The 23,407-nt window shown below is 37.4% G+C and overlaps 1 protein-coding gene across 1 annotated transcript; it reads left to right on the top strand.

The window, feature by feature from the left end:
- The first annotated feature begins 284 nt into the window (after positions 1-284).
- CHODL (chondrolectin) lies at positions 285-23,285 on the top strand. Its single transcript, XM_022574500.2, has 6 exons — positions 285-1,851; positions 11,823-12,132; positions 12,272-12,429; positions 16,030-16,116; positions 17,985-18,087; positions 20,402-23,285. The coding sequence occupies exons 1-6, from the start codon at positions 1,773-1,775 to the stop codon at positions 20,484-20,486; spliced, it is 822 nt and encodes a 273-aa protein (XP_022430208.1). The 5' UTR covers positions 285-1,772; the 3' UTR covers positions 20,487-23,285.
- The last annotated feature ends 122 nt before the right edge of the window (positions 23,286-23,407 follow it).

Below are 23,407 nucleotides of genomic sequence, written 5' to 3'. Positions count from 1 at the left end.
CCAATTGCTTTGAGGACTTAATATTTTTCATTTTCCATTCAAGATCCCAGCAATACCTGTTTCTTTTGGACCTTTAGCTGGTGGAGAAACTCACAAAATCCGTATCCTTTACATGATTTACCAATTGCCCATGGCCCTGAAATAAATTACCTTTAATAGTTGTATAAGGAAAATAAAGTAATAGACAATATTATAATTATTTTGGAATTCTGCTTTCTTGAGTAGAGTGGATTGAATAATCCTTAAGATCTTTCCAAGTGTTAAAACTTCTTATTCTATATGACTTGTCTTTACTATAGAAAGATTGAGTGTTTTTTCCCTAAGAAAACAGTCCAACAAGTGTTGAGTGTACTTGTGGCTTATGAAAACAAAAGACAGGGAGGTGCTGTAAAAACCAAAGGATTTCAAAATCATTAAAACCAAAGGATTTCGTTTAACAAATCCTGGTGCATTTAAAGCAACGTAATGGGAAAGTACCAGTTCTACTGAAGCCCATTATGGGAGCCTCCTCAGGGTTCCTATCATGGACTAGATATAGATAAAACTCTCATGAACTGTTTTTCAATACTCCAGGAAAATGCAGCATCCTCGGGTGGACTGTTATTACAATAAAGGCCAAGTCATGTTATGGAAAAGTGCCTTTGTAGGTTTTAGAATGGTTTACTTCTGATATAAATCCCAGGTCACTGATAGATGATTACAAAGAAATACATACCTTTATGTCCAGGAAAGTCCCAAGTATTCAGAAAATTTATGTTGATGGTTTTCCCTAGAGCTATAAAGACTGAGGTTGAAATCAGTTGGGAAAACTTTCAAATATTCTCTTTAATTTACTCCTTGGCAACTTAGTCAAACAGCCTGCTTGGAAGTAATCTACTTGCAGAACCTAGGTGGAGAAAAACCTGCCACGCTGTATAATTCACGGAACATGTTTTGGCTCCCACTCCGCCAATCCATTTTAAATAGTGGCTAGTGCCCTGCATCTAGCAATACATATGAGCAAACAATTGAGCACAGAAAAAAAAAAAAAAAAGGCCCCACAACTTGGCATCCCCGTGGATATTAATCTTTGAGAAAATCAGATGGATCCAACTTTCGCCAGAGTTTAATAGCAAAGCTGTCATATTTTACACAAATGAGTATCCAGTCGGCTAGCGAATGGAAACAGGAAACCGGGAGGAGCGGAGGAGAGGAGGTGGGGCCGCTGACTGGACTGTTTGCAAAGTGGCTCTAGTTTTTAGGGGAGGGGCCAGGATGCTCCGCATGACAGGAGAGACGAAGTAGTTAAAAATTATTACTCGCGAGGGGCTGGAACCTCGGCATGTGGGTATATAAGACGGCGCCTCCAGCGCAGAGCTGCTGCTTTGCTGTTACGGGAGCCGCGACCAGGAGGTCGCATGGGCCCAGCCCCTCACTTGCCAGAGGCCGAGGAGAGGCGCCAAGGGCGCGGTGGGGTCCAAATCGCGGCTCCTGCCTCACCTCTGGGATAGACACGGGACCCCCTAACATCTGTTGCCTCTCCCGAGACGCGCACCCGCAGGGTCGTGCGCTCTAGCCCGGCACACTCGCGCGCGGCACCAGCGCGCCCGGCGCCAGGTCTGGCCAGAGGCGATGCGTGCAGGGGGCCGGGCAGCCGGGTTCGGGCGGCCGGAGTAGGGCCCCGCGGGGAGGCAGGGAGGCAGCGGGCTTAGAGCCCCGGCTGCGCGGCGGGCAGAGGCCCCTTCGCTCCACGCCACACCTGCTGCCGCCACAGCCGCCGCCGCCGCGCCGCGATGAGCCGCGTGGTCTCGCTGTTGCTGGGCGCCGCACTGCTCTGCGGCCACGGGGCCTTCTGCCGCCGGGTGGTCAGCGGTGAGTCCGGGGCAGTTCGCCGAGCGCACGAGCCGGGAGAGGGGGCGGCGGGGCGCGAGGGAGGTGCGGACCGGCCAGTCCTGGGGTGGAGGCTCTCCGAGGGGTTGAAAACCCGTGCGGGGTAGGTAGGGGGCCGGAGGAGGCAGGGGGGAATTGATTGTATTCTGCTTTCTCCCCAGCCCCGCTAAACACACAGAAAAGTTTAACTGTTTTGGAAGCGCCAGGTTCAGTAGCTGAGAAGCGAGCCCCGCTTCATCCTGAGCAGTACAGCGTTGTCTAGGACTAATGTCGACTTTCTTTGTAAGAGAGTTGGCCGCAGGGTAGGGCTGGTACCTGTAGAAGGGGTGGGGTACGGCCTAGGCAGAGGGAGCCCAGAGACAGAGGAACCGCTGCAGAAATGCCACCCCCTGTCGTCCTGGCTCGACTTCAGTCCTCGCCCGCACAGGGTTCACTCAGATGATTTCCGAGACCAAACCTGTTCGCCGTGTGGGGCTCACAGACCCAGGGGCATGCAGCCTTTGTTCTCAGGAGGGCTGACAAAGACCAGGGGACTGGTCGTTGTGTGAGGACGCCTTTACACACCTCATTCCAAGTTGGGGACTTCTCAGAACATGAAGTCTGCTCGAGTTGGGTTGAGGTGTACATGGTCATCGATGCAGGTTTGTGCACACAGTAGGTGCCCAATTAGGTCGGTCGAGTCAGTGCAAGGGAAATGGATCGGAATTGGCAAGCTTCCCGGAGCTGGCTTTGATTTTTCTTTTCCTTCCACTTTCATTGTCCTGTTGTTGAGCAATTCGTGTCGCATTCATTCTCCCTTACTTTTGGGGAAGGTCTCTTAAAAAACATAAAGATTCTCAAAAGCCTAGGATGAATGAATAGGACCTTACAGGAAAATTGAGCATAGCTATCCTTATTGAAATCTCTTGTGATGCTAATTAAAGTGTTGCAATAAATATTTGTTGAATTTATGTGGGCATGTGTTTTAAGTGTGGGAAGTTTTTTTAATGTAAAAAGCACGAGTTCCTTTTCACTTTCTGTGCATCTGTGTAACAGGTGCCACTAGAGGTAGAGGTAGATGACAGCTAACAGCAACTTAATCAGTAGTGAAACTAGACCTTTAGAAACTGGCATATTAAGCTTAATCGTTACTGATCTTCCCTCAGCAATGTGATGTTCTACATCTTCTGAATATAATCCTTCAATGTCTGGTTATCAATCACTCTCCACTAACTTTTTGGCCCTCAGGAGACACTGGAATTAAATACATTGTGAAATGTCACTTGGAAGTGCGTGTTGCTTACATTTTTTTCAGGCTGTTATTATTATTCATTTATAAAATGAAAACTTTACAGTATCAAACAAGGAGGTTACAAAAGCCATAGCATTAGATCCCATTCCCCCTATTTTAGCTTAAAAATAAGTTCACCATAAAACTCATCTGAATGTGTAAATTACTTATCTGACTGCCCTTGTCTCTGTCAGATTTATTCTTGCAGATGAATTAACAGCAGAGATCAGGCTTTGAGCATAAGGTGTTTCTTAAACACATAGAAACACTTCATTGACTTAAATAGTATCCACTAGGTATATTCTTACTGTATGCCTTAAACTTTGCAAAGGGAGAAAAAGAATACATAAAGTTAAAAAAACAAAAACTTGAAAAAATTGTTGATGAAAATTTATTTTGTGTTTTATTATTGCATAAATTGCTGCAAACCTTTTGCTCTGTTTTCCTATTAAGTATTTATAGGCATCTTGTAGGTGCCATCTGGAAAATTTCTAATTAACTGAACATGATCTATTTGATTTAACATAAGTGATGATGTTTACTTGATATTAAAACAGTTATGTTTTTCTTATGAATAATTTAATTGTCTTTGGCCTTGCAAACTCACATTGAAATCTAACCATTAGAAATTGATTTGTGATTTTATCCTTTGAAGACTAATTTTTTACAATATGTATTTCAACCATAATGGCATGAGTACAGAGGAGTTTAAAGCCTGACATTTTGGAAGAAGTAGGTCTGATGTCTCCCTGGTTGATGTTAAGCTTTGAGAAGTACATAAACTTTTTCATGCCGTTAGGGACCATTTACCAAAATTCTACTCAGCTGTCTGTCAAGTGAAACAAACTCTTTGGGGCCATTATTAGGAGCATACTTACAATATATGGAATATATTTTCTAATTATTGAATATCAGCACAACCACTTATAATTTCTATTCAGTGTACCAAAATAATTACTGCAGAAAAAAAGACAGGAACTCTCAAAATAATGCTTTATAGCAATTCTCATTTTAGTACTTTATTCAATAAGATACTTTCTGATACTTTTAGCTACACCACCCTTTTTAAAGTTGAGAGCATTATTTATAAATGAAGTGAAAATATTTAAATGAGAAATAGCATTTCAAACATCGTCATAATCTGCCCCATAAGATTTAATAGCAACTAGCAGTAATAGAAAAGTATTTGTGTAGATTACTGGCTATGCTTATTTTGATTCGTGGATAGGCAATAAAAATATAAACTATAAGGATAATGATCAAATATTTTTTTAGTGAATTTGTGATGCTAACTTGGGAACTACTTTTAAGGTCTTGGACCTGTACTGATTTGTTGCACACACAGATGTGTAGAGGATATCTCTGGGTTCTGCCATCATTTAAATCTGTGAAGTGACTGGTGGGTAATGACACCTTTAGAACAAAGGTAAGAGGATTTTACTTTTGGGTATAAGGATACATATGAAAAAGAAGAGTTCAAAATTCAGGTCTCTGAGATGGGAGGATATGTTTGAAGAGCACATGCATATTCTTAAGCATTTGAGGTGTTTTGAAGTAATGTGTGTGTTTGTTTTTACTTTCTCTTTTTAGTGCACACAGCAGTGATCCATCAACCTGTTTATGCTGCAGAAAGCATTAAGTGTATTTCATGGTACCTCCACATTTCTGCAGAACACTTTAATATGTATTAATTTGAACTTATTTAAATTTGCAAACATTTTATTTAGAAGACTGGGCGATTTAGACACTTCCGTTTTGATCATGCGAATGCCACAGAATATTGCAAAATCATGGGTGGTGACCAGTAACCTAGATCAAGGGAGATACAAAAACTTTTTAAAATTAAAAGAAAAAACTGCTGAGCGTATTCCAGCCTATGGTACTATTTTCCATGACATCATCAAAAGCATAAAGTGATGACAGTGCAGTTTTCAGAGATGCAATTACTTTAAGTATCTCTTGGGCAAGAAAGGAACAAATTAATCTTATTACCAGTCATGCAATAAACTACACATTCACCATAGCCATTAATCCTTAACGGCTGTTTTTCATCATTTTATGGTTTTGTTTTTGTAATTCTTTTTCTGGAAGATGGCAATATCTGTTACATTAACATTAGAAAGTGGACAGTGTTGTAGAAAGGTGTCCAAAGTGGAAATTCAGCTGATGGTCTCACTAGAAATTTTGCTTTCTCCAACCCTCTCTCTTCTGTTAGGTACTTTGCACACAGGTGGACGGATGGACACAAGATTGTTTCTTTCACTGTTTTAACATATTACTGATAATGTAACACAGCCTGACAATTTGACTCCTTGTAATTGGGAAAAAGTTCAGTTTGGACCTTGTTTGTTTTACTTGGAAAATAGAAGGGCTAGATAAAAAAATCATTAAGGACATAAAGGGTCTGAAAATCTGAGATAGATGTTCCAATATGGATCCTGTGTCTAAATGTTCAGTAAAAGAAAATCTACATTCTGCTTAGAAACAAACCCTCAATGTACAACCCCTAGTATATGTTAGCCATCCGGTATCAATAACAGACCAATGCTGAACATGGTAACATAGGTCATAGTAATAATGTACATATTAATCAATCCCTTTATTCATGAGATTCTTCACCTTAGAAAAATATATCTGAGACCTCCATGGAGGCAGCATAGAAATCTGGGGACATGTAGGAACTGTGGAGCCAGTCTGCTTGGTTCTAAACCCTTTACCATTTATGAGCCATGTGAGTTTGGCAAATTATTTAACTTTTCTATGCCTCCCTTGCCTCATTTTTAAAATGGGATGAAAGCACCTTCATCACAGAGTTGTTGCAGGGTTAAAGGGGTTCAAACACAGTAGTGTAGGTTGTTTCATGGACACAGCTGCCGGCCAGGAAGCTGTGAGGGGGCGCTCAACGTGGCAGTCCCTGTGCCTGCAGCTGAGGCAACCTGGAGGAGAGCATAACTTTTTCAAGCTGAGCAGCCTGTATCACCAGGAGAGATCATCTTTCCTAATTTACCCAAAGGTGTGGATTGTGCTAGCAGTGAGGCCCTGCACACTAAACTATTGATAAATGTCAGGCTTTTTTTTTTTTTTTGGCCGTGCCACATGGCATGTGGGACTTAGTTCCCTGACAAGGGATTGAACCCGTGCCCCCTGCAGTGGAAACGCAGAGTCTTAACCACTGGACAACCAGGGAAGTCCCCTGTCAGGCTATTATTATTGTCATTATTTCTTTAAAACTCCTAACCACTCTCACTTTTTAGGTGAGAAAACTAAGGTCAGGAAAGTTTAAATAATGTCCCCAATGTCCCCACAGTTCCAGTACGGTTCTGGGATTCCAAGCCAGCTCTTAGTGATTGAATGCTTGAATTCTTCACTCACGCAGTTTACAGTTTATCTACTTGGTTTACAATTTATTATCTAGATCTTGATTTCAAATACTGGATTAAAAAAATAAATTTCATCCCCTTCCCAGAAAGTTTGTGATACTTCCCAGGTGGAGATGTAGGGCTTGCAGATGCCACCATCATGCAAACAATGACCAAGACAGGAAAACGGATTCGAGCACAATCTTAATAGTGCACTATGCAATTCATTGCATTATAAAATCTCCTGAAAAAATAAAATTTATTACAACAAAACATTTTTATAATGAAATGTCTTAAAAAGTAGGTGTAATATTGAACACTGAAAGCAGAATACTTATGATTGAGAACATTCCCTTTTTTAGTTTGAAAGTTTTACTATTGGAGGTCATGTCACATTGTATGTTGTAGTTGCAGCATATTTATTCCTTTGATTTTGAGTAGAGTAAGAAAGAATTATGAAAAACAAATTATTCTGTGGGATTCTAGTAAAATGTCCAAAGTCTGGTCAGTCTGCTTTGGGGAAGATTTATCATGTAGGTCCTCTTTTGTACAACTTGTTTTTTTTCTTTGCAACTAAAGGTAGATCATAACTGAATAACAGGAATTCATAATCTTCCATGTTTTTACTGAAAAATATGATATAAATTCAATGCTTATTTAATTTGACAATATATGATTATAGTGTGAGATATAAGAAAAATGTTCTTACTTTCATAACTAAATGAAGACTCAACTTCCAGAAAATTGATAAATATAAGCAAATCAAAGCCAAGTCATAGATCCTTTCTATTCAGGAAGAAAAAAGTAAACTGCCATGACTTTATGAGTTTGGCCCTGCTTTTACATTGTTGCTAAAAGCATCGAAAACTCTGCCAATATTTAGCTCTAAAGGAATCTTCATGACTGAGAAAAAGGACAGAATTATCTATGCATGGAAATAGTAGCAGAATCTTAGCTGTGATAATGATAGGAATGTTTATTTTAGTAGGCAATACTGAAAATTATCTCTAAATTAAAGTGCATGTGTATGTATGTAGTTGTGTGTGAGTGTGCGTGTGTGCATGTGTGTGTGTATGTATGAAACCAGGAGGTGTAGAATCCTGGGTGAAAGGTCTTTCTTGCACATAAGTCAACAATCAAGGGAGGTTTCCCACTACAGGTGTTAGGTAACATTTAGTAAATTATTGTTAGACAGTATCAAGGTAGCGTTAGTGTGATAAAAACTACTATATGGTTATCTGAATATTTTATGGGTGGTAGGAGAGTAGATGGAAGATTAGTTGTAGTAGATGGAAGACTAGCTTTCTGCTGGTCAAAATAGTCGATGGAGGATTTTATCTGAATATAATATTTAAAAGTAAGAGAAAAGGAAATTCTCTATGTGATCTCACAGAATGAGAAAGGAGCTAATTATAAGTGTTCCCTAAGAAGATTAGCCTTTACCGAAGTGGGAAAGTTGCTTCGAGAAGATCCGTATTAATGGGACTTTTCTGGGAATTAGGGCAACATTTGTTTCCCAGCTGTTGGGAGTTCCACTGCTATTACAGCCAAGTGTGATCAGCTGAAATCGTGGTGAGCAGTTCAGTAGCTGCTGTTTCTGCTGATTTTGCTGCAACTTGGACCAAATTTGCACCGTAAGGTGGAAATCAGTAGTAAAAGAGAATTGGATATGAAGAAATTCCCAGTGTCAGCTTTAACTGATTTTATATAGAGATACCATAAAAACTACAGTGTATCTATAATTTCCTTAAAACTGCTTTGCTAGATCTGAACTGCTAGTGACTTTTCAGTTTAAAATCTGTGGACACAGCTGATATTCAATTAATGCACTTTGGAGTTAATATCTGTCTGTAGTTGGTCATTGGCCACTGTCCTGATCCTCTGAGATTCCCCCTGCTATGCAGCCACTACAGTCTGCATCCCCTCGTCTAAGACCCTTGGACCATTCCATCATCCACAGCCAAAGCGAGGATGCCCGGCATAGAGAGTGCCAAGGCTGGCTGTGATCCAGGGCTTGTGCAGTATTAGTTCTTAATTATTTTAAATATAATCCCTGTCTATGGATTTTTCTTTAATTATTATTGTTATTATTTCTCTACAGACTAACATTTATCTACAGATTGACATTCCTAGTACCTAATAGTGGTATTAGGAATTTCTACAAGACACTTAAAGCTCTCTTATGTATTTAATTAAAAGTGCTATTTTAATTTGATAAATAAGGTAATTTTCATCATCATTCTTGTATTCTCACCATCAGTAATAAATCTCTGCTGCATTTGTTTTTAGTACGTCAAAGATAATGAGAAGAGACTTTTAGCATATATGTCATACCTAGGCATTTTCCGAACTTGTGCTGGCTTTGTTACATAAATAATTTTTACTCATTAAAACTTCTGGCTAATCTGTTTTTTTTTTAAATTTGGCTTCTTTCTATTATCTTGCAGAACACTCTCATTGGACAACTTAATATTTCACAAGTGCTGGAATCAAATTGAAGTCTGAGAGTTCTTGGAGTAAAAAACTGAACAAACTGAAAACTCAAGGGAATGTAGTCCAGATATATTTTGAGACTTAGAAATATGAAAAAGATGTAGAAGATAAAAATGGAAACAGAGCTTGCTTTAAAAATACAGGCATACAAATCACTAGGCTTAATGGCATTGCTAGAGTATTTCCAGGAACAACCATTTTAAACAATGAAGACATCACAAACCCTAATAATAAATTAGGAGAAGTTTTTAAAAAATAATAATTGTATTAGGATCAACCATTGGGACTTCCATGGTCATCTCTCCAGGATTATTTGTTTCAGACTGGTTTGTCCTCTTGACGTCTCTTTAATTCCAGTTTCCCCGTGGTCACTCATAGGAGCCTGTTATTTTTCATTAACAATTAGTTGGGGCAGTCTCTTAATTTGTTCTTATTATTCAGTGTGTTGCTCCTGAGTCCAGATCACAGTTAATGAGACAAAGAGGACAACTGGCTGTCTTGCTTGCATTGCTGGAACTGCTCTGTTATTAGTTGGCTGTTCTCAGCAGTGTCAACTTATTGAATGCCTATTACTCAAACACTGTTGTGAGGTTAATGGCCTTCCACTGATTTCTGCTCCCTCCTGCCTCTAAGTGTCATCACCGGTCATTAATTGCTGATTCTGGGGGAGAATGGATGTGATACCGACGCTGGCTCAGTGTGATATACTGTAATTAAGAATACAAAGCTTGAATGCTTTACTTTTTTGCCAATGTTTAAATATAATACACCCCCCCCAGCCCTTCACTACTGTCAAATTTTCTTGATTGGCTACAAAATTAAATGCATAGTGAAAAAGCCTTCAATCCCAACAAGAATTGTAAGCAGTGAAACTATGCCTTGATTTCTTAGCATGAAGTAATTTGCCTTAATTTTACATAAAATACTAGATAGCCTATTTTCCAAGGTCAAACCTCAAGCTGAAATCAGAGGGACTAAAAGGGTAGTGGAAGCTGTGGACAGCAGGCTGGGGTTAAGGAACAGTGACAGAGAGGGATCCATGGAGGTTTTTAAAGTTGACAGCAGAGATCAGAGGTGAACCAAGGAAGCTAATGAAAAACAAAACAAAACAGCGTGACTGTTCTGGAGATTGCGTCTATAATCTTGGCATACATATTTGGTGGTAAAAAGAGGTAGGTGTAGGGCTTCCCTGGTGGCGCAGTGGTTGAGAGTCCGCCTTCCGATGCAGGGGACACGGGTTCGTGTCCCGGTCTGGGAAGATCCCACATGCCGCGGAGCGGCTGTGCCAGTGAGCCATGGCCGCTGAGCCTGCACGTCCGGAGCCTGTGCCCCGCAATGGGAGAGACCACAGCAGTGAGAGGCCAGCGTACCGCAAAAAAAAAAAAAAAAAAAGAGGCAGGTGTAAATCGTACAACAATAGGAATTCCACTGCTAAATCCTGTACACTGTAATATCCCTGTTACATATATGGCTGTATTATGACCCAATATGATCATTCATATTTGTAGTTATGTCACTAATTAGGAATATTCATTGTGCTCAATTCCTAGAGGTATGTGGAATTCAATTTTAAGAGGGCTTTTAAGTCAAACTTTCATTGCCTATGTATTTAAGTCTTCACTGATGTAGTCTGAGCAGAAGTATAGTGATGTCACAGCAATGAAGCTTGATAATAAAAGGTGATATTTCATTAAGAGGTCTCAAGAATTATTTTAAGCTTAACTTGTGGTTCCATTTAATATCTTGACACAAGTTTATATTCTCTATATAGTGACTTCTAAAATCATTAATAGATATCAGGATAGATGGTTAAACTGAGTGCTGTAATTTATAAAAACCTTTAAAATACCAGTGAAAATAAAAATTACATTTTCAATTTCACCTCCAAATTCTGAGTATTCTATAAGTACTCTAGAAAGTTAACCTGTCACTTCTAATACAATATTATATTAATAAATTGGTTTTTAAAAAATTATTTATTTTTGGCTGTGTTGGGTCTTCATTGCTGTGCGTGGGCTTTCACTAGTTGCTGCGAGCGGGGGCTACTTTTCGTTGCAGTGCACGGGCTTCTCATTGCGGTGGCTTCTCTTGTTGTGGAGCACGGGCTTTAGGCGTGTGGGCTTCAGTAGTTGTGGCACACGAGCTTAGTTGCTCCACAGCACATAGGATCTTCCTGGACCAGGGCTCAAACCCGTGTCCCCAGCATTGGCAGGCAGATTCTTAACCACTGCGCCACCAGGGAAGTCCCCAATAAATTGTTTATTATTAGCGTTACCTTCATCCTGACTTCTGTTAACTTTCAATTTTAATGTATTTGCTCTCAGATATATACAATAAAAACAAATATTTACACTTAAATTTGCCACTTTATTTAAATTTCAATTATTTAAATGTATTCACTTCATGATACCTTATGTAAATTTGCTTTTTTTACTTGTTTTTAATAATTCCTTTATGAATTATGATTCTTATTTCATAATTTTGACCTTTTAGCTTCCTTTACTGTGTATACCTGACAATTTTTTTAGCTACTTTCACTCGCTATGGTGTCAGTTTACAAAATCTAAGCCAGGAGAATTATGACTTCCCTTTACAAAAATTTCCTTGATATACTGTGTTTAAAAGTTTATGTTACAAGTTTATTAGGGAATCAATTTGCTTTTGTAAATTGAAATAAGAATCTAGAAAATAAACTTTATGCAGTGGTTCAATGGGAGAAACATTCTTGGCAGATTGTTTCTGTTTTGATTGGTTCTTTCATTTTAATTTGTGGTAAGTAGCATTATGAATATAGTTCAGATAATCAGTACATGGGCATCTTTTTTCTTCAGGCCAAAAGGTATGTTTTGCTGATTTCAAACATCCCTGCTACAAGATGGCCTACTTCCATGAGCTATCCAGCCGAGTGAGCTTTCAGGAGGCACGCCTGGCTTGTGAGAGTGAAGGGGGAGTCCTTCTCAGCCTTGAGAATGAAGCAGAACAGAAGTTAATAGAAAGCATGTTGCAAAACCTTACAAAGCCAGGAACTGGGATTTCTGATGGTGATTTCTGGATAGGGCTTTGGAGAAATGGAGAGGGGCAAACATCTGGTGCCTGCCCAGATCTGTACCAGTGGTCCGATGGAAGCAGTTCCCAGTACCGGTGAGTAGGGATCCTGAGGACGCAAAGGGGGCTACTCAGAGGGCAGAGGACAAAGGGAGATTTCTGTTATCTGTAGAGGATGTCAGAATAGAACAGGCGAAGTCACTGAGAAGTGTTCCTGCTGCTCTGTACTTGGCAGAAACTGGTATACTGATGAACCTTCCTGTGGAAGCGAAAAGTGTGTTGTGATGTATCATCAGCCAACAGCCAATCCTGGCCTTGGGGGTCCCTACCTTTACCAGTGGAATGACGACAGGTGCAACATGAAGCACAATTACATCTGCAAGTATGAACCAGGTAGGAAGCATTGTAAGTCTGTAGGAGCAGATTTTGTGCATATTTGCTTATATTAAGTTTTATCTTTAACCTTCACTACCTTTGGCTCGTTTTGTTTTTCTGCTGTGAAACATGGAATTACTTTGCAGTTTGATGACAAAGTATTGAAGCACACTAGGCTATAAAGCAAACTGCCCTATGAGTTAAATAGAAGGGAGCAACTAGAAAACATCCAGAGGGGTTTTTTTAAGAGAAAATAATTATTTCTAATATTAAGTCCAAACTGTGTTTTTGTAAACGGATTTTATGAAGAATAAATATCTGTTTAAACTCTTTCAAAATTTAGTATAGTGTGTGTGAAGTAGGTGTAAGACACCAAAGCACCTGTAGGTTTACACATCTGATCAGTAGTTCTTTAGATTTTCTGGTGAATTTAAGGGAAGCAAGCAACATTCTCCTGGGACATTAGCTTATCATTTCATGACGTGATACTTGGTTTGTGCTCCTCAGTGAAAGTCAGAAAGTCAGAGAGCCATGGCGCAAAAAATTAGGCGCGTGTGCCTCGTTTTCCGCGTGATCCTCGTTCTTTGGAATATGCCTCGGCAGGCAGTTCGCTTTTGTTTGAAGTCTCCAACTTATTGCCGTATGGAGCACATGGGAAGATCGCACTGACCTGAGCTACGCTAGTGTGGTTTCCTGCTGAAATAGTAAATTTGAGTTACTTTGACTAGAACAACTCAACGATATCTGACCAAAAGAGAGACTAATCAGAACGATGTAAACTCATCGTTTTAATCATCAAAGAAAGTCAAATTAGATATTTAGACTATGAGGATTTTTTTTTTTTTTTTCTGTTTTCCTCTTCTCAGTGTTTGGAAGTTTCATTTGAACTCTTCCAAGGGCTGTCTGCTTGACCTCATAACATGTGTTCGTGGAAGGCAATTACAATCAAGTACTGCTATTTCCATTATTCTGTTGAAATTACACGAGTCTTCTTTTCCTCATAAGACTGTAAAGCACAAGGGATTATTGGGATTAGATTTACCCTTCTCTTATATTTATCCTGTTCTTGAGTATATTAGCCTACTTTCTTTATCCCTGGTGATTTTAGTCTTTAAGCCTCCTGGTTGCTAAATGCATCATTACCCTCCTAGAAGCCTTTGCAAAGCTATATCTGTTACACACTTAGGTTCTTTGTCTTAATTTTTTTCCTAGAAAAATATGAAGTTGAAATTCTTTCATATTTTAAATTTGTGACACTGTGTGCTTGAAACTATTAAATGAAACAAAGTATATTACAGTGTATTCTTAATACAATATTATCTTCATTCTTTGAGCTTTTAGGTGACCCTTTGTATTTTATTTTATTTTATATCATATTTACCACATTATTCAGGTCACTATTCCCCAGAATCCTCTTGTTTTGTATTAGGTAGTCTAGGTTTATATTACTCATGGAAGAGCGTTTTAGACATAAAATTAGTTTTTCATTTATCTTCTATATTCTACCTAAATCTTCAAATACCTATAGTTTTTTTAACAAGATTATTTCATGTATTTTTTGTTTTTGAAGCACATGTACACTTCTACAGTGTAAAAGTACTTAGAATTATTAATGTATAGAATTTTTCTACTTTGTTTTACTTTAAATATTTTCATTTTTATATATTTTCTATGTAGTTAACCTTCTTTCCTTGAGCTTAGTGTCTTATTTATGAAGGATGTTGGTTTGATTAAATTCCTTGCTTGTATAGTCAGTGCTTTTTTGATGGTAAGTAGTTAACTTCTTAGTGGTGAGGGGATTGGAGGATCAAGTAGTGAGACTAATTACAATTTATAGATTATAACACTGATTATTTTGAACTTTTTTCTCCAACTATACCAAAAGTACCACGTGAACTTAGTCTCCTGCTTCTGTTCCTGCATACTGTCTAATAGCATGGCTACTGATATCCAAAGTGGTAAAAAATTAACCTAGCTCTACAGAAACTGAATAATTCACGTCTGAGTTTTCTCACTCTCTTCTCCACCTTTTTTTTTTTTGTTGTTGTTGTTACTGTTCTGTGTGTTGAATATCTATTCTTTGGGTCTATCAGTGTTATCCAAAGACATTTTAAGGGGATACTTCTGAATCTGATTTTTATATTTATTAAAATTACATTAAGTACTCTTTTTTTTTTTTTTTTTTGTGGCACGAGGGCCTCTCACTGTTGTGGCCTCTCCCGTTGCGGAGCACAGGCTCCGGACACGCAGGCTCAGCGGCCATGGCTCACAGAGGGCCCAGCCGCTCTGCGGCATACGGGATCTTCCCTGACTGGGTCACGAACCCGCGTCCCCTGCATCGGCAGGCGGACTCTCAACCATTGCGCCACCAGGGAAACCCTACATTAAGTACTCTCGCTCTTAGACATTAAAAATAGTATGTAGGAGATTATGTTTCTAAAATTTTGTTACTTAATCAGCAGTTGCAGTAAAGTTTGTTAAAATATTTTAAAGATAACCAGTTCTATGTTGATAAATTGCATAATATCTGTATTATTTGTTCAGCAAATACCAGTTGAGCACCTAGGGGCATAGAGTGCCTAAATTCTGTGTAGGATAGGACTGTGTCGGGCAAAGTATCAGGGTAATATACGTGTATAAGAATAATAAATATTATTATAGGATGGTGTATGATTAAGCTTCTAATGAATAGAGACTATGTGACCAAATTAGAGTAAACATGACATTAAAATGATTTAATATTCTGAAACTAATGTAAGATGCTGCATGTGTTTTTTTTTTCTTTTCCATTAATTGACAAAAATAAACAGAATTATATTTTTGGAACAAATGAAAACAAATTTACAGGTTATTTTCTTTGTAATTCAGTTTATTTTCTCTGAACTATTAATTTAATGAATAGTGCCCTAGGGGAAAATAAATTAGGCAAGAGAGCAGTACCAGATCATTGTAAGAAATTTCAACAGTTTTCAAGTGTGTGACAATTGAAGAAATCTTGCCTCGTAAAACCAGGGAAAGAAACAACTTGCAAGCCTTAATTTATGATTATTTTTTAAAGAAGTAGACACTATTGGAAAGCAAATCTAAGATGACATTGTTTGTAGGGGACAGAAATGTGCTTTAGAACATTTTTACTTGAATCATCAATTCCAGGTGCAGTCCATATGCAGTTATCTGCTGCTTATTGTCGCGATGAGAAATCTAAATTATACACCAATAATAGTACAGAAATAATCCTGCTGGTCTTTGAATCGCAGTTAGTGTCCCATGTTATGCTCACCAATTCTTGCCTATCTTTTCCTACTTTTGTACCTCCTTTGTCATTATTGCCTGTAGTCAGTTATCATCAGAATAGATGCTCTGGATTGCTAAATGCAGTTTGGGGTTACAGGAGTTCACCCAGTGGATCCAAGTTGCAAAGAGATCTTTATTCAGAGGTAATTAAATGTTGACTTTATAGTTAGATCATTTCATATAAATTTAAATTCAAAATACAATTAGCTGGAAGTTTTTCAGAAATCAATGTTTATTTTGTTTTATAATAAACTTTTATTTTCATCTGCATTTGTATTTGTCTTGTTTATCATTATGTATGACAACTGCACTTATTATTTACAGAGATTAATCCAACAGCTCCGATAGAAAAGACTTATTTTACAAATCAACCTGGAGACACTCATCAAAATGTGGTTGTTACTGAGGCAGGTAATTAGTTCACATGTCTCTAACTCACCTATCAAGAGAAGAAAATGTACTTTTACACTTTGCTTCACGTTGGCCCCAACTTTTCTTGTTGCTTGGTGAAATAGTGCACTAAATATAGGCCTATGGAAATTTACTTTAGGACTAGGTTAGAACAAATGATGCTAAGCTAGTTTTTGAACAGAAAAACCTATTTTGTTTTCTTTCTATTTTCACTTAAATGGATGTATCTAGTACTAAACTAAGTATATCCTACACCAAAACGTGGATCCACAAGAATCTTCCCCAGTATGTAGGTGTTATGATGTAAATGGGTGCATTCAGTGGCCTGTAAACAGTTAGGTACTGTTAAATGTTTAGGGATTGGCTGGGGTGGGCTGGGCTTAAAAAAGCCTTATTTGTAGACTTTGGGTTTTCTGTGGTGTGGCTACTCCCACCCTGGTCAGTTGCAAGCTACCAAGTGACATCACTGAACAGCAGGTTGGGTAGTAGGCATCCAATGAGCTTTCAGCTCTGTGTCTCCAGCACGCCACTGTCTGCAAAAGACACAAAATGCAATCCCAGTGCAAATCTCATGTTAGTCAAAAACTGCTCTTAGGATCCTTTAGGGGCTTGTTTTAGCATGGCCCTATGCCAATTGGACAGGAATATTAATTTATACTAGTTACTTCGTAAAGATTGAGCCAAAGTCTCCAAGTCTTTCCACAGGTGATGCAAAATCCATGAAAGAGTAGGAAATACTTTCTTTTTTCTTTACTCTTATATGTAAAGGATCATGATGGTCTTTTGAAAAGGAAAGGAAATGTGTCTTGAATCCTTAAAGTGCTTGCAGTCACCTTAACAGGCTCAAGAGTGGATGAAAACATAGCAGATTATCCCCAAAATACCCCATCACTGGACCTCAGTTAATTTTTCTTCTCTTAACAAAGGAAATGATGTGCAGTTAAATGGAGAGTTTGATCTACGTCCTGTCCACTTTGACCAGAATTATTTAGATTAATTATGATGATGGCTTTCAATTTGCTAGCTCAATGCATAGTTTTCCAATTTGCTTTTCTTGTATGGACATGATATTAAACTTTAGCGCTTTTCACTTTCAGGTGTCTGATTTTAAAACCATTCAGAACATGTAAATCTAATTAAATAGATCAGTAAATAATTACATTAGGAATATTTACCCTCCTATGACATTGAAAAATTGTTTAATAAAGTCATTTTAAGCTGTATGGGACATCAGTGTGGCACTTTTTTATTTTACCAAGAATACCTAACTTTATCAAATGTGATAGAACGAGATTAAAAGATGATTCATTTTAGAATTTAATGAAGATCAAGTGTTTATGCCTCTGTAGTCTTATGTCTCTAGGTTATGACTCTATCATCATTTAATATTTACATATTTTGGTTTAATCTCAGAGAGTCACGCATATCATCGTGGCACTGGGCTTATTAGTTAGGATAATTACATATCCAATAAATCAACAATTATTTTAATCATGATTATTCTTTAATAACCAGTACTTGTTTCTCAAAGTAATAACTGAGAAGGATTAAAGAAGCGAGATAACTGAGATTATTAATATGTTGTAAAAACCAGTCCCTATCTTAACTGAAGATTTAATAATAGTTTTGGAAATATGGACATTTAAGTGGAGCATGGCAACCATGCAGTATATTTTGTTTTTAATTTCTAATGAAACATGAATATATTATTTCATTAGATTATTCAGTATTCTGGGAAGAATTTTACTTGGAATCTTATTGATAATAATTATACTTTGCCTTAACTTTCTGGAAAGTTTTTATACAACTTTCATGTCAGAATCGTGCCTCAACTATCTCTTTACGTTAAGACTGTTTTACTTTTGTAGGAATAATTCCCAATCTAATCTATGTTGTTATACCAACGATCCCATTGCTCTTACTGATACTGGTTGCTTTCGGAACCTGCTGTTTCCAGATGCTGCATAAAAGGTAAATAACTCATATATGCAGAGACAACTTGAAAAGCTTTAAATAGGTTTTCAGGACTCTTTAAAAATTTAGCATAAAATTATATTTTTAAGTTGTCTTAAGAAAGTTTTGATTTTCATGTCTGTCAGTACATACCCATATACATAATCTAATAAAATATACCTTGATTATAGGATTATGAATTATCTCGTTTAATCCTCACAAGCCATATGAAGTAGGTATCCTTCTGTTTCCATTTTTCAGTTGAGAAGATGGTGGCTTAGATGAGTCACACAGTTTGCCTTGGGTCTCATAGCTAATGTGTGTGATGGACCTGAAATGTGAATGCTTATAAGCTCACAACATATGCAACTATGTTACACTGTCTCTTTTTATTAAATATAAGCATTAATGCTAAACCTTTCAATCCTGACCTCAAGTTGTATGAAAGACTTGAGTTTTGTAAGTGAACTTTGTAGTACCTTTTCAAAATTTCAGTTCATAGCCTTCTGTTTTATTTCCAAAGGATCTTTTAAGTATAGGAACTATAGTATAATGGTAAAAATGGGTTACTTTTTAGTAGGCATCTTGAAATAAAGTGATATGTCTTAACAGCAAGATTCTTGAGAGTATTCTTTTATATCTGTTTACGCATACCCTGAGTTACAGGTGAAATTTTTTCATATGTGTCAGTTTCGCAATTAAACTAAAACATTAATGTATGAAATATAAATATGTATTAAAGGAAAAAGGAAAAGATGTGGATTTTAATTAGTGCGTGCTTGCTAGAATAAATTAGACATCTTTGTCAAAGTGTTTTAAATAACAACTGATTAAAAGAATGCTTCCTTCAGGGAAGGACCTGCAAATAAGTCATTTTTCTCTTTTGACTTTACTTCATCTTCTTCTCTTCCTGAAATGAACCCTAAAGAATTGCTAAGTAAAAATGCCCCAGAAAAAAAATTAAATAGATGTAAACTCTAAATGGTTCACATAAATTTTTTAAAGAATCCAACCTGTGATTTACTGGCTGTTTAAAGAAGACATTTTGAATAATGATAAATAAAGCCTGGCAAATTAATACTACCTATTGTGACATATTTTGCCCTCTTGACTTTCATATATATATATATATATATATATATATATATACACAACACACTTAAAATTATTTTTCAATATTTTATGCAGAATAAAGACAATAGTAAATATCTAATTTTTACCCTTAATTCCTAAGGCTATAGATGGAAAGAAAATTTATGATTATGACAAACAATGAAGTAGAGCGAGGATTTGATATAAATCCCCCCCATAACCCAGCCAAACTGTTGCAGAAGAGCTGTAAATAACAAATCAATTTGAAAATAAAAGGATTTGAAAAAAATTATGTAGACCTTCTCATTTCTAAAATTAACATTAGTAAAGTACCTGTTTTTGGAGTTTTCTCTGAAGTTCGTCTTCCTTCTTCCAAATAGTGTGTTGTTGTGGAGATTCTGCTCATTCTCAAGTCTTCCATGTTTTTATACTTTGAAGACCCGTGGAGTTTTCACTTGTTTGAAATTCTCAGAGTGAGAAAATAAATCAACATAGACTACCTCTGAAATTAAGCTGTTAGCGCTTAATTCATTCTCTCTTAGATCCTCCCCTTTTTCCTTTCTTCCAGGAAAGCAAGGAGAAACTTCATCAAAGACTCAACTCCATTGTCATCTGAATGCCTTGCAGAAAGTTTAAATTCCAATCTGGTACACATGATGGCTTCTGTCATTCCATGTCATGTTCAAAATAAGAAGTCTTGTTTCCTTAACTCATAATAACTCCTAAATTAAATAAATACTAATGCTATACAAAAGCCACATTAATAACTTAACCACCCTTTTGTTTTAACCATTTAGGGAACTTTCATGTTTTTCATAGACTTTGCTTGGCTTATTTTCCATTCATGTTAGATGACTTCATAGATAGAGATGTACTGATCTTACTTAATTGGGTGCAAATCTCTAAAACATATCATTTAGATATGGTAATTTATTAGTAACAAATTCACAGTTAAATTGAAGTCAGTTAAGTAATATTATAAAATTGTATGACTCAGGCTTGTTTAGGAAGACTTCATTTCTTTCTTTGAAGGAATTCTGCAATGTCTGATAGACAGACTGATTACCATCTTCACATGCTGGAATAATCTAGAATTTTTTGTAGGAATGAAAAAGTATGCTGGTGAGAGAAGAAAGACGCTTTCATAATAAGGGTCTGACATATCTCCAGTTGGACCAAGACATGCCTAGTTTGATAAGAAGTCTCAGACATTGAACTTATTACTTCTTCTGTTTTTCAGTAAAGGAAGAACAAAAACTAGCCCACACCAGTCCACACTGTGGATTTCAAAAAGCACCAGGAAAGAAAGTGGCATGGAAGTATAATAATTCATTGACTTGGCTCCAGAAAAGAAAATAGAGTTTTGTAATTCTGGATCTGTATAAGGAATGGCATCAGAACATTAGCTTGGAATGGCTTGAGATCTCAAAGGATGTACAAGATGAACTGTAAGCTCCCCCTTGAGGCAAATATTAAAATAATTTTTATATGTTTATTATTTCATTTATAAAATAACGCTGTGCTGATAATGGAGTGAGCCATGCTTATTTTGCTAAAGGATGCACCAAAACTTCAAGTAAATAGGATGGACCATGCAGATTAAATTGCTATGAACACATCAGAGAAGTATGTGCATTGGAAGCAGTTATTTTTGTTTCTTTCGCCTTTCATAAGTTGTAATCTAGTTAATGTAAGGTAAATTGCATTGAAGTTTACAGTGTGCAAAATATTTTTCCTTTACATAAGTGTTAGATAAAAATGGACTGTTCTTGTATTTATTTTTACAGTGTTTCATTTTTAAATACATGCTGTTTTGATTAAAGAAATGTATCACTGTTGTCAACTGAATTCACACACACATAAATATATTACCATAGAAAAAGTTTCTTTTCTAGAAATGGCTCATCTTCTTTTAGTTTCTCTGCTTTGGGTCAGAGTAGGTTTAGGAAATCTCTTCAGAAATAAGAAGTTATTTCATTAACCGTGGTGTAAATCTAGTCAAATATTTTACTTGGAGGCAAGAATTGTCTAATTTCAGTTGTGCAAGACATGTGCCTTACAATTATTTTGCATTTAAAATTCAACAGATTTTGTAATAACTTTGTTAATAGCTGTATAAACAATAATATACTCAATCTAGAGCAACAAGAGTGGCATATACGATATAAATCATATGTCTTCACGTATTGCCTATGTAACCACAAGTAGCTCTCTGAGGATTCTAGAATCGATTTGGCCCCTACCTTGCCAACAAAGCAAAGATGGTTGTGTGGGGTCTGGGACTGACCCTGGAGGCCGATACCTACAGAGTTTGTCTAAGGTTTTTCCTAGCTCCGTTTAGCCTCTGTCAGCATATAAGGCGGTTTTACAGTTGGGACTAGTTGAGTGGTCACCACTAGTGTGCAGTTAAACACAGCACACTGACATTTCCGCAAGGAAAGAAACTGAATTAGTGTAAAAATGGGTTGGAGGGCATCAATGATCACGTGTTCGCTGTTCACGTTTGGCTGAGAGAGTAAACTGGGATGCCTCTGTTCTATCTTCTAGTTTCTTCAGTGCTTGTGGCTCCTTCTTCTCAAGAGAGAGTTGTAACTATCTGGTCTTCAAATGTCTCTGTGCTCCTTTTAACCAAATAAAAAGTTCTTGTTTCTGAAGAATGATCATTGGTGTTGTCTCAATATCTTAAGTGAAGAAAGTACAGATATGTTTGCAATAATCTAGGGAAACAAATGACTGTTTACGTGTGGTAAGAATGGAAGTTATGGTTGTACACTGTTTCAAACCTCATCTTTTCAGTTAGATAATGAAGAGCTTTCACTAAGGCAATTCACAACTCCAGTTGGTTGGCAAAATTAAGAGGCAAAATAGAAATTAGTGGGCATTGGTCCTTTTTCAGCTGCTCAGAGACTGAGGAAATAGGCAGCTGCGTTCTAAGCTTAGATCTGCCCACATTTAGCACTTCTTTTTCTTTTCTTGGCGACCCATCTTTCTGGGCAGAATAGGAGACCAGCTGCTGGGATCTACCTCTTCCCTCCAAGCTCCCACCATGCATTTCTTCCTTTAGTCAGGACTTGATGGAGGGAGACTAGGCTTTCCCCATCGTCTGTGCCACCCACAACTGCAACAGCTGCAGGGCAGGAGAGGCAAAGCAATGGGGAAGGGACTTGGTTTTGCCTTTTATCTTGATCCAGAGTTGGATTACTCTTCCGGTGTCAATTACTAAACGCAGAAGTTCCTAGAGTTGGGATAATGAACTTCTGTCTTATTGGAAGATGGTAGAGAGACTGTCCTAAGGGTTCCTTAAGCTGACCTTTGAAAAATAAAAAGGAATAGGTGTTGTATTTGTATTTTCAGAGCATACTTCTAATAAGTGTTGTGAAATGCAGAACAATATTCAGGAAATAAAATCAAACAGCAGACCCTACCCTTGCTGTTCCATCCTTCCTAACCACTCCATCCTTCCTATTAGGAACAGGTCATTGGAAAGGTTTTAAAAAAGAGTAGTGTGTTCAGGGACTCCCAATTTTTGTCCTAAGAATAAATCCCGTGATTGTTTACCAAGAATTTGTAATCCTCAATCATCTGGATACACCTTTCCTTTTTTTCTTTTTTTAATTTTTACTGCAGTATAGTTGATGTACAATGTTGCATTACTTTCAGGTGTACAGCAAAGTCAATCGGTTATACATATACATATATCCACTCTTTTTCCCATATAGATCATTACAGAGTATTGAGTAGAGTTCCCTGTGCTATACAGTAGGTCCTTGTTGGTTATCTGTTTTATATATAGCAGTGTATACATGTCACCTTCTTTATATGGTATTGTTTTCCCTTTCTCTGACCATTGCCCAGAGAGAGAGTCTTTTGCTAGGACAACTCATGATTATCTACTGTCCCTTCTCCCTGAAATTTCAGGATCTCTCCCACTTACACGGTGGTCCCCACTGCCTCTTCAGTACGTCAGTAACAACTATTCCTCTCAGGTGTAGCCCAAGTCTCCTTTCTTCCATAAGGCCAATATAAACTGATTGACCCCTTCTTTCAACTGCTCGAAACCTTACTCTCTCTTCTATTACTTTGGACCATATAGACCCATGCAAGAATGTGTGTGTGTGTGTGTGTGTGTGTGCGTGTACATTTGTATTAATTTGTATGAATTTTGTCTTCCTGAATAAATCAGTAGATTTTGTGTGGTAAGCTAAATTGAAGTTTACACTTACTCTGGAAATGATCCAAGAGATTA

The sequence above is a fragment of the Delphinapterus leucas genome, chromosome 4 (assembly GCF_059928025.1).
Source record: "Delphinapterus leucas isolate spDelLeu-1000000601 "Yukka" chromosome 4, BTC_Dleu_Yukka2, whole genome shotgun sequence".
Lineage (NCBI taxonomy): Eukaryota > Metazoa > Chordata > Mammalia > Artiodactyla > Monodontidae > Delphinapterus > Delphinapterus leucas.
Note: the sequence above shows the minus strand (reverse complement) of the source record. Positions and strands in the feature narration are given on the sequence as shown.

Excerpts from the sequence above, each read along its gene's own strand:
- CHODL (XM_022574500.2), top strand. The coding sequence starts at position 1,773 with ATGAGCCGCGTGGTCTCGCTGTTGCTGGGCGCCGCACTGCTCTGCGGC. Across the intron at positions 1,852-11,822 it reads CTGCCGCCGGGTGGTCAGCG|GCCAAAAGGTATGTTTTGCT; the intron begins GTGAGTCCGGGG and ends TTTTTTCTTCAG. Across the intron at positions 12,133-12,271 it reads GGAAGCAGTTCCCAGTACCG|AAACTGGTATACTGATGAAC; the intron begins GTGAGTAGGGAT and ends TGTACTTGGCAG.